The sequence below is a fragment of the Macaca mulatta genome, chromosome 19, assembly GCF_049350105.2.
Source record: "Macaca mulatta isolate MMU2019108-1 chromosome 19, T2T-MMU8v2.0, whole genome shotgun sequence".
In the NCBI taxonomy this organism is placed as follows: domain Eukaryota; kingdom Metazoa; phylum Chordata; class Mammalia; order Primates; family Cercopithecidae; genus Macaca; species Macaca mulatta.
The window spans coordinates 67015378-67027378 of NC_133424.1; the positions used below are offsets into that span (position 1 = coordinate 67015378).

General features: G+C 45.4%; 1 protein-coding gene across 13 annotated transcripts in view; it reads left to right on the forward strand.

Moving 5' to 3' along the window:
• Nucleotides 1–12001, forward strand: part of KIR3DL2 (killer cell immunoglobulin-like receptor, three domains, long cytoplasmic tail, 2) — a 33555-nt gene that overhangs the window by 4933 nt on the left and 16621 nt on the right. For 3 of the 13 annotated variants that reach the window (XM_077975622.1, XM_077975615.1, XM_077975623.1), the window contains 5 exons: nucleotides 1464–1757; nucleotides 4515–4565; nucleotides 8822–8926; nucleotides 9389–9441; nucleotides 9542–10223. In XM_077975622.1, the coding sequence (XP_077831748.1) occupies nucleotides 1464–1757; nucleotides 4515–4565; nucleotides 8822–8926; nucleotides 9389–9441; nucleotides 9542–9811 (773 nt within the window). In that variant the 3' untranslated portion in view covers nucleotides 9812–10223. 13 annotated transcript variants of the gene reach the window in all.

The window sequence follows — 12001 nt, forward strand, 5'->3', positions numbered from 1 at the left end:
AGTGTGGGATTCTCATGGAGAGAAAGTGACTTCATGAGGTCTGTACCAACAGAGGTAGAGAAACAGGAGACACAAGTACAGACCGCACATCATAACGTAGAAGCCAGACACAGGGACCATACAGCGTGTTAGGAAAAGAGATAAAGAGGTAAAGAAGACACACAGAGAGACAGACATGTCCCAGAAGAGGTGTCCTTCCATGCCGACTTTGTTCAGAGACCAGGCACAGGTTAGAAGGTTCTGTTCTGTTTCACCTCCACAAAGTGTTCTCTACCAGGAGAACCCAAAGAGACACGTCTATCTGGCCTGAGTTGGGCCCTGTGGCCCCAGGCTTGTGGCACCTACAGATGCCATGTTTATTCTTAAACCTCTGCCTTCCATGCAGTGGAGCTGTCATCGTCCCAGGACACCATGGCCCCAGGTGAGGGAGCAGAACACCAACCCCTGTATGCTGTGAGTTCCTGGAGTCCCCAGACTGGATTCTGAGGCTCATATTCAAATAACACCACATGTTATAGGATTACTGAGAACAAAAGCCCACAGAGAGACACGGAGTGAAATCAGGGAAACCAAAAAGCGAAGACATGAACACACACACAAAATGAGCCAGAAGAAGGGAATTGAGAGACTCACAGACATATAAAGAGATAGAAAAAGAGGGCAGAGCAGTGAGCATATGATGGAAGGGAGCAGAGAAATGCCCTAAAATCAGAGCCCTGAGGGAGGGGCACGAAAACAGGGAAAGATAAAGATGTGGAGATGGATTGCAGAGATGCCAAAAGAGAACTAGAGAGACTGTGAGGCAGAGAAAAGGAGAAGGAGAAAGACAGATGATAGATAGATATAAATGGATGAAAGATAAGAGATAGATGATAGATAACAGAGAGATAGGTGATAGATAAATAGATGATGAATGACTGATAGACGATATAGATAGAGAAGTAGATAGATAGACAGATGATACATAAAGAGACAGAGAGAGAGAAAGACAGACACGTGATGATAGATAGATGGATAGATACATACATACATTGATTGATAGATGATAGATAACAGAGAGAGAGGTCATAGATGCACAGATGACGATAGATGATAGATACATACATAGATAATTGATAGATCGATCAATAGATAATAGATAGAAATATGCAGAAAGTTATGAATAAGACAGAAAATGAGAGACTCAGAATTAAAGAAAGAGGAAGATCAAGTCAACCAATCCAAGTAGGGTCAGAAAGGTCAGAAATAATAAAATGGTACAAAAGAGAAAACATAGATAGGGATGGGGAAGTGAAGTCAGAGACAGAGAAGGTGGAAGGAGGAGACAGACATGAAGAGAGACGGGGTGGAGGGTGAGAGAGAGCATTAGGCCATAGAGCAGGGGAGTGAGTTCTCAGTTCAGGTGTGAGGGGAGCTGTGACAAGGAAGAACCTCCCTGAGGAAACTGCCTCTTCTCTTTCCAGGTCTATATGGGAAACCTTCTCTCACAGCCCAGCCGGGCCCCACGGTTCAGGCAGGAGAGAACGTGACCTTGTCCTGCAGCTCCCAGAGCTCGTTTGACATTTACCGTCTATCCAGGGATGGGGAGGCCCATGGACTTAGGCTCCCTGCAGTGCCGAGGGTCAGTGGAACATTCAAGGCTGACTTTCCTCTGGGCCCTGCAACCCACGGAGGGAACTACAGATGCTTTGGCTCTTTCCGTGCCCTGCCCTATGTGTGGTCACACCCGAGTGACCCACTGCCCATTTCTGTCACAGGTGAGGAAACCCCATGCCTGTCCCACGTCTTGTAATCCTAGAGCCATAGCTGAGGAACTTCCTGCTGATGATGGAGAGAAGCATGGACAGATGCAGAGAGAAGACAAAGCCTGGGTGTGAGGGTGGGTTCAGGGCGCAGGATGGCAGACAGGGCACCTCCAAACCCTCCTTCACAGCCCACATGGAGGCCCGCGTTCAGGGCTGTCGGCACCCAGGCAGATGGAGAAAGCTGTCAGGACAGACCCAGAGGTGGGGAGACTGGGTTCAGTTTGGGGAGATCTGAGGTTCCCTCAGCCCCTCAACCTTACTTATTTCCCAGAAGCCCATCCCGGCCTCTCACCCACAGAGAGATGTCATCACCAGCAACCCCTACACCCTTTTCTTTTCATTTGGAAAAGTATTTATTGAGGTGAAATATACCTATATAATTTACCACCTTTACCATTTTTAAGTGTGAAGTCTACTGTTCATAAATACATTTATAGGCCGGGCACAGTGGCTCACGGTTGTAATCCCAACACTTTGAGAGGCCAAGGCAGGTGGATCATTTGAGATCAGGGACTCAAGACCACCCTGGCCAACGTGGGGAAAATCCATCTGTACTAAAAATACAAAATAATAATAATAATTAGCCGAGCATGGTGGCACATGCCTGTAGTCCCAACTACTTGGGAGGGTTAGGCAGGAGATGCACTTAGTTGCAGGAGGCACAGGTTGCAGTGAGCCAAGATCATGCCACTGCACTGCAGCCTGGGAGACAGAGAGAGACACTCTCTCAAAATTAATTAATTAATTAATTAGTACTTTTTTTTTTTTTTTTTACCCTCCACCCTTCCCTTCCTGGCCTCTGGTAGCCACCATTCTACTCTCTACTTTCATGAGATCCACCTTTTAGCTCCTGCATATGAGTAAGAAATGGAAATACTTGTAATGACCTCCAGTTCCATCCATGTGGCTGCAAATGTCAGGATGTTATTGTTTCTATGGATGAGTAGTCTCCAGTGTGTGTATGTACTACATTCTCTCTATCCATTCACCCACTGAGGGGCAGGTAGGTTGACTCCACATCTTGGCTACTGTGAACTGTGCTAGAACAGTCATAGGAGTGCAGCTATCACTTCGATACACTGAAGTCCTTTCCTTTTGGTTTACACCCAGTCGTGGAATTGCTAGATCCTGTGCAAGTTGACTTTTTACGTTTTGTTTTATGGTTTTTGTTTTTTTTTAGACAGAGTTTCATTCTTGTTGCCCAGGCTGGAGTGCCGTGGCGCCATCTGGGCTCACTGCAACTTGCACCTCCGGGATTCAAGAGATTCCCCAGCCTCAGCCTCCTGAGTAGCTGAGATTACTGGCTCCCACCACCACACTCAGCTAATATTTTTAGTAGAGATGGGGTTTCTCTATATTGGCCAGGCTGCTCTTCAAGTCCTGACCTCAAGTGATCTACCCACCTCGGCCTCCTAATGTGCTGGGATTACAGGCATGAACCACCGTGCCCAACCTCATTTTATTTTTTGAGGAACTTCCATACTCTTCTCCTCTGTAATGGCTGTACTAATTTACATTCATATCAACAGTGTACCAGATGAAACCCTGGTTGACTCAGCAGAGCAAGAGACTTGCAGTCAGAGAGTATTTAGTTCATTTATGCACATGACACTTCCACTCACTCACTCGTTCAGCCAAAACCCCATGCTCTGGCTCTGTGGAATCTTTTCCTATTGTTGCCATAACAAATTTCCAGAAGCTTCTTGGATGAAAACATTCTTGCTGCTCTCCTTTCTCTACCACCTTACCAGCATTTGTTTTGTCTGTCTTTCTGATAAAAAGCCATTGTAATGGGGTGAGATGATAGCTCACTGTGAATTCAGTTCACATTTCTCTGATGATTAGTTGATACTGAACATTTTTTCATATACACAATATCCATTTGCATGTTTTGTTCGTTGAGAAATGTCTGTTCAGATCTTTCATTAATTTTATAATTAAATTATTTGTTTTATTGAGGTGTTTGAGCTTCTCATATATTCTAGTTGCTAATCCCCTCCAGGTGCATACTTTGCAAATATTCTGTGGGTTGTCTCTTCACTTTGTTGGTTGCTTCTTTTGTGGTGCAGAAGCTGCTTAGTTTGATGTAATCCCAATCGTCTATTTTTGTTTTGATTGTTTGTGTTTTTGAGATTTTAAACAAAATGTCTTTCCTCAGACAAATGTCCTGGAACATTTCCCCAATGTTTCCTTTTAAATGTTTAATGGGTTTAGGCCTTAAGTCTTTAATCCATTTTCATTTGATTTTTGTGTATGGTGAGAGTTAGAGGTGCAGTTTCATCCCTCTGCATGTAGATATACAGTTTTCCCTGCACCATTTATTGAAATGACAGTCCCTTCCTGATTTTAGACCTTTAGAACCTTTGTCAAACTCCATTGGATGTAAATGGGTGGATTACGTCTGTGTTCTTCATTTTGCTCCATTGTTCTATGGGTCTTTCTTTATGCCAATGTCATGCTGTTTTGCTTACTACAGCTCTGTAACGTATTTTTAAGTCAGGTAGTGTGATGCTCCTGTTTTCTCCTCATACCTTGAAGTCTCAAGACAGTGAGCATCACATACAATGATTATGGAGAAGGGTACACCAGGACTTCCAGGACCCAACATTAGATAACAGAATGTTTGGGCATGAACCAACCTTAAAGGTTTCCATTGAGTAGAAGACAGGCATCTTCATTTCCACACCTCTCTCCTGTCCTGTGTTCTAGGAAACTCTTCAAGTACTTGGTCTTCACCCACAGAACCAAGCTCCAACACTGGTGAGTAAAGAACCCCTCTTGTCTCTGCTTTTGGAAACCTGGAGAGGTAGAAGCCTTGGATTCAAGCGTTAGCTCAGCTCCTTCTGGGATTATGGGCCTGTCTTCTGCTGTCTCTGAACTCTAGACACTCCAACAGCACAAGGGATCTGGGGCCAACACAATCAGTGAAGTCTCTTAATCTCTAATTTTCTGCACCTGAGACCTCCAAGCTAGAAGGATGAGTGCAAATCTGACACCCTTCTCAGAAAAAAAAAAAAAAAAAAAAAAAATGCAGTATTTTTTCTGCCTGCATTCCTAACTGCAGGATAAATGCCTGGGGGCTTGAGAAAGGGAGGTGAAAAGAACATCTGATGAGGGTGGGATGTTTTTAGAAAAGTTCTACTTGCCAAGGAATGAGCTCCTGTCTGTCATGACGCAATCCTGGTTGACTCAGCAGAGCAAGAAACTTGTAGTAACAGAGCATTTAGTTCATTTATGCACATGACACTCACTTGTTCAGCCAATGCCCCATGCTCTGGCTGTGCAGTGTGGAATATTTTCCTATTGTTGCCATAACAAATTTCCACAAGCTTTGTGGATGAAAGCGTGTTTTTCTTAATTATCTCACAGTGCTATAGCTCAGAAGTACGAAATGCATCTCACTGGGCTGATATCAAAGGCACAGCAAGGCTGAACTTCTTTTTAAGGTTCCAAGCAAGAATCTGCTCCTTACATTTCCCAGTTCCTAGAGGCTCCCACGTTCTTTGGCCCCTAGACCCCTTCCTCCTTCCTCAAAGCCCATGAAGGCTGGTCACGTCTCACATGGCATCATTCAGACTCTTCTTCACCCACACCTCTTTCTCTGAATGCTACTCTGCCTTTTTCCTCATCTTTAAGGACTTTGGGATTCTATTGGGGTCACCAAGATAATCCATCATAATCTCCCTAAAATCGTCTAGGATACCCTCCTTTTCAGTTCAGCTGATTAGCAACCGTAATTCCATCTGTAATCTTCATTCCTCCTTTCATGTAAAATAATATATTCACAAGCTATGGAGGCTAGGACAGGGACATTTTGGGGTGGGGAAGCATTCGCCTGCCTTCCACAAATGGTAAACAGGGTGCATTCGGCCTCTGCTCTTGGGACACTGATATTGCAGATGGTTAAAAACGAGGGCAGAAAATGAATGCACAAGTGGATCAATAAATGAATGATCCATTGGGAAGCATCTGTGCACCAAATCTGTTTTTTTGGTTTTTGTTTTGTTTTGAGGTAGAGTCTCACTCTGTCCCACAGGCTGGAGTGCAGTGGCACAATCTCAACTCACTGCACCCTCTGCCTCCTGGGTTCATGCAATTCTTCTGCCTCAGCCTACCGAGTAGCTGGGATTACAGCCGCACACCACCACACTCGGCTAAAATTTTTTGGTATATTTTTTAATAGAGATGAGGTTTCACCGTGTTGTGCAGGCTGTCTCAAACTCCCAATCTCAAGTAATCTGACCGCCTTGGCCTCCCTAAGTGCAAGGATTATAGGCGTGAGCCACTGTGCCCAGCCAGGATTTAAAATAAATAATAGATAATGCTGAGTGTATAATTTCAGGTGACAGAGAAGGTCTCACTGATCAGATAATATTTATGACCTTAATGAAAAAAATGGATTCAACCCTTGGAAGATTGGCAGAAGGATTTTCCACACTGAGCTCTCAGCTGTGAAAGCACAAAGGTGGAAACATTCTTAAGTTCAAGGAAGAGGCTCTGCCCGAAACTCTGGGAATGAGATGGGGAGAATTACAAGACCACTGGAGAGAGACAGAGAGCACACTGGGCACACAGGAAACTAAGAAGGAACAAGAAGTGTGTGTTTTATACTCTCAGCCCTTGGATTCAACTCAGGGCTAACTAGGAATCCCTAAGTGATTAATAGTGACTGACGTGAAAATAAAGGAGGCCCCGGTGCGTAACTGGAATCTAGGAGATTGTTGAAAAGGCAATTCCCACCCCACTGGTGAAATGTAGAGTTGATTTACACACTAAATGAATGAAAGATGGATATAAGATATGTTTGTGAGGTAGAATCATTTGCAGGGAGGTCTTGCTGGGTTTGATTTTTCCTAGTAGTTTAATCCTTGTTTCATTAATTTCTTTCTGAGATGTATTTCTTTTCTACATCTAAATCAATACCTGGCAGAGGAGTAATGGACACATGAGGGGTGGTGCAAATGAAAGGACCTAGTATAACATAATATACGAGACTGGATGGGGGCTCATGCCTGTAACCCAACACTTTTGGATGCCAAGGCGGGTGCATCCTTTGAGGGTAGGAGTTTGAGACCAGCCTGGCCAACATGGTGAAACCCTGTGTGTGCTAAAAATACAAAAATTAGCCTGGTGCATTGGCACGTGCCTGTAATCCCAGTTACTAGGGAGGCTGAAGCAGGAGAATGGCTTCAACCCTGGAGGCAGAGGTTTCAGTGAGCTGAGATGGTGCCACTGCACTCCAGCCTGGGCGACACAGGGGGACTCTGTCTCAAAAAATAAAAAATAAAAAATACATAAATATGATATAACATACACAAATTACAAAGGCACCTGAATGCCAACCATCATTTTTCTACTTCTCTGTCTTTAATTCTTTGACCCTTTATCTTATCCATTAAACAATCAGGCTAAAACCTCTTCCTTATTTGGCTTTCTGTGAGTTTGAGATCATACAGAAAATGTGGAAGCCCCCTGAACCCACCAACGCAGGCCCTGGAATAGAGAATGTGCTCTGTTCATGGTATAAAACTTGCCCTGTCACTCAAATGCCCCACCTCACTCCTACTTCCAATCACCTGTGGAGATTCAGATAGATCATGGGGAGATAAAAACCAATACTCTTTGGAGTGAGCTCAGATCTTGGACTCAGAGACCAGCGCCAGCACTTTCTCCTGGTCACATTTCGTACTAACTCACAGAAGAACAGGCTGTATTGAAACAATAGATGATGGAGGTGGTTGTGCTTCCCACTGCCTCTCAGGTAGAACAACAGCTTAATAATGTCTCAGGAGATCACAAAAAGTAGCACGTTATTCCTGGGCTGCATCATTATTTCATGGCTGTTTGATTTAAGTCAGATTTACTTCACCTTTTCTGATCTTGATTTCACTTTTTATTTCATTTCTTGGAGAATGTAATTTTTTTGAGTCAAGAGGGTTGTGGCTGTAGAAATTGTAGAGCACATTCACTGTGTATCAATCCCAGTCCAGTCTTCCCAGAGAAGACTCTAAACACCTCCTGTACTGCACCTGGGGCTATGCCAGTTTCTATCCGTCACCGTCACTCCAGGGAGACAGAACACACAGAGAATACATGACATAGGCAGGTTCATTACTAACACATAAGCAGCAACTGACAACAGAAGCCTATATTTCGATGTAAGCCAGTCCCCCAAGGCTCAGAAAAGCTGTTCGGGATATATGGAGTCACCCCATTTGCACTGCAGCTGGGGGAACCCACAAAGCAGCCCGGCCTGGGTTTTGTACCCTGGAGCCACAGGAAGCACTGAGCTAAAGCACTGCATGACGTCCTCCTCTGGGAAGAACAGGAAGACAGCCCAGGCTGTTGTGGGACGTTCCTCCTGATCTCAGGATGTTGCCGTCTTAGTCCCTTTTTGAGGCTATAAAAGAACACTTGAGCCTGGGTAACTTCTAAAGAAATGAGATTTGTTTGCCTCACAGTTCTGCAGGCTGTACTAGAAGCATGGAACCAGCATCTATTTCTTCTGATGGCCTCAGGCTGCTCCCACTCTGGCAGAAAGGAAGGAGGGTCTGTGTGTGCAGAGACCAGAGATCACACAGCAAGAGAGGGAGCAAGGGGAAGAGGGAGCGATGGAGTTTCCAAGCTCTTTTTAACAACCAGCTCTCCAGGAACTAATAGAGGGAGAACTTGCTAACCCTGTCTCCTTGGGACAGCATTGATCTATTCAGGATGGATCCACCTCCATGACCCAAACACCTCCCAAGAGGCCCAACCTCCCACACTGGGGGTTAAATTTCAATGTGAGGTTTCAAGGGGTCAAACATCTAAACTAAAGCAGTGGTATCCTCAGCACATTCTATGGTTACTATGAGAGCTATAACTGAGAGAGGAGGAGAAAGCTGGGTCTCCTGCTATCTGGCTGTTTGTCCTAAAGAGACGTTGTATATGGCTACCTGTCAATCAAGAAATGCGAGACAATCCATAGAGAGGAACTGCTATGATTAGCTTCTTATTGGTGTCTCGTCTTCCTCCAGGTATCCCCAGACACCTGCATGTTCTGATTGTGTCCTCAGTGGTCATCATCCCCTTCACCATCCTCCTCTTCTTTCTCCTGCATCGCTGGTGCTCCAACAAAAAGAGTAAGTCTCACGAAGCAGAGGCCAGAGACCTCAGGGCCCCGTGGGGAAGCGGGATGGAAGCACGCAGGTGTGTGTTTCTCACTGGCAGGATGGTCTCTGGCCCAAGGCAGGAGCCACAGAGGCAGAGCTTTCTAGAGAGAGCACCAGACACCCTGTCCCTGCCTTCAGCTCACAGACCATTGCCTGATTCTCAACTGTATCCTCATGTCCCTGCAGCCACTGACATCCAGGAGAAGGTTCCATGACAGGCAGAAAGTGGGAGGCAGAATCACTGGGATGGGAACTCAGAGCTATTCATGGGATGAGTCCTTGAGCTCAGAGAGATAGAATGTCTGAGTCTGGCTGTTGGCAACTGAGGGACCTCAGGCACCTATGGCCTCCCCCTGTATCTTGGTATCTGCTTATGAAATGAGGACCCAGAAGTGTCCTCCCAGCTGTTTTGATGACTTTTGTCTCCTACAGATGCTGCTGTAATGGACCAAGAGCCTGCAGGGGACAGAACAGTGAACAGGGAGGTAGGTCCTCCTTGCCCCAGCCTCATGGATATAGTCTTATTCCCTAAGAGGCCTGAAAAATAGGAAGCTCCTCCCTCACTCAACATTTCCCTCTCTCCAGGACTCTGATGAACCAGACCCTCAGGAGGTGACATACGCACAGTTGGATCACCGCGTTTTCACACAGAGAAAAATCGCTCGCCCTTCTCAGAGGCCCAAGAGACCCCCAACAGATACCAGCGTGTACATAGAGCTTCCAAATGCTGAGCCCAGATCATTGTCTCCTGCCCGTGAGCACCAGAGTCAGGCCTTGAGGGGGTCCTCCAGGGAGACAACAGCCCTGTCTCAAACCCAGCTTGCCAGTTCCAATGTACCAGCAGCAGGAATCTGAAGGTGTGAGTCTGCATCTTAGGGCATCGCTCTTCCTCACACCACAAATCTGAACGTGCCTCTCTCTTGCTTGCCAATGTCTAAGGTCCTCACTGCCTGCTGGAAAGAAAACACACTCCCTTGCTTAGCCCACAATTCTCCACTTCACTTGATCCCTGCCCACCTCTCCAACCTACTGGCTTACTTCCTAGTCCTACTGGAGGCTGCAGTCACACTGAGGAACTCACAATTCCAAATATACGAGAGGCTCCCTCTTAACACGGCACTTAGACACGTGCTGTTCCACCTTCCCTCATGCTGTTCCACCTCCCCTCAGACTATCTTTCAGCCTTCTGTCAGCAGTGAAACTTATAAATTTTTAAAAATAATTTCAATGTAGTTGCCTCTTCTTCAAATAAACATGTCTACCCTCATGGTTTCAGTAATGTGACTCTTTTCTTGCCAAAAGTTTCCGGTGTGTTATCATTACTATGTCCATATAGCCCCATCTGTCCTCCACTGGGTTCTCATCCCTGGACTCTGAGCTTCTGGAAGCAGGTGGAGCCTGATTTGTCTCTGGGACTCCAATTTCCGTCCACAGATGCAGCTCATGGGAGGATCCAAGGATCGTGAATCAGATGAACAAGTGATATTCTTACTCTCTGCAGACCTGGAAAGCTGGCAGAGCCATTCCAAGATGAAACATTTGTAGAGTCATAGGCCTTGTTAGTCTCATCTCCACGGGGACACACGTCCACACATCATCTTTCATACCATAAATACACAGTCGCTCCTCCAGATCTGTGGGGTTTACAGGTGTTTATTGAACCAGCTATAAATCAAAAATATTTTGGGGAAAAAAATCCCCGAAGTTCAAAAACCAAAAAACCATGTTGAATGAACACAAATGGAGTGGGGTGTAGGCTGTGTCAGGAATTATAAGTAATCCAGAGATGATTTCATGTATACAGGAGGATGTGCATGGGTTATATGCAATTAGTATGCTTTTTTTTTTTTTTTTTTTTTTTTTTGAGACGGAGTCTCACTCTCTCACCCAGGCTGGAGTGCAGTGGCGCAATCTCAGCTCACTGCAACCTCCGCCTCCCAGGTTCTAGCGATTCTTTTGCCTCAGCCTCCCCAGTAGCAAGGATTACAGGCATGTGCCACCATGCACAGATAAATTTTTTTGTATTTTTAGTAGAGACGTGGTTTCAGTATGTTGGACAGGCTGGTCTCGAACTCCTGACCTCGTGATCCACCCAACTCAGCCTCCCAGGGTGCTGGGATTACAGGCGTGAGCCACCACGCCCAGCTTCACTGTGCCGTTTCACGCAAGAGGCTTGAGGATCTGCAGATTTTGGTCTCTGAATGGGGATCCTGGAACCAATCACCCAGGAATAGTGAAGGACGACTGTATATAATTCTTATTTGTCAATTTTAAAAATAAAGCATAAAAAATTTACAACAACAAAATAAAACATAAGAAGTGTTTTTATAGTGTGAGGATAAGTTTAGATTCATTTTTTCCTACGTGTAACCCTATGGCCCTGTGTTATTTGTTGAGAATTCGATTCCACCTTAAACCACATGGCAGCCTGGGTCAACTGCAAAGGGACTGTGCATCCAAGGGTGTATTTTAGACAGTCTTTTCTGCCCAGTGGCTCTCTGTATCCCCTCTGATGAGGATGCTACACTTTATGTAAACTTATACAACCCCTTAAAATTTGGTAACCTGAGTCCTCTGATTTGTTATTAGAGGTTATTTAGTTTGCTATTTTTTTTTTTCCTTGCGACAGACTCTTCCTCTGTCACCCAAGCTAGATTTCCGTGGCACAAGCTCAGCTCACTGCAACCTCCGCCTCCCAGGTTCAAGCAATTCTCATGCCTAGGCCGCTTGAGTAGCTGGGAGTACAGGTGCCCACCACCAAGCCCCACTAACTTTTGTATTTTTAGCAGAGACAGGGTTGCACCATGTTGGCCAGTCTGGTCTTGAACTGCCGACCTCAAGTGATCCACCCACCTCTGCCTCCCAAAGTGCTGGGGGAAGCTTGATTTTCTATCGTATTGTTACTGGATATTCCTGTAAAATTTAAAATGAGGGAGGGAGAGAGACAGAGAGAGAGCGAACCAGGGAGGGAGAGAGACAGAGAGAGAGCAAACCATGAGTTTGGAATCTGGAATCTTGGGTCATGAGACAAATTCTAGATAAAAC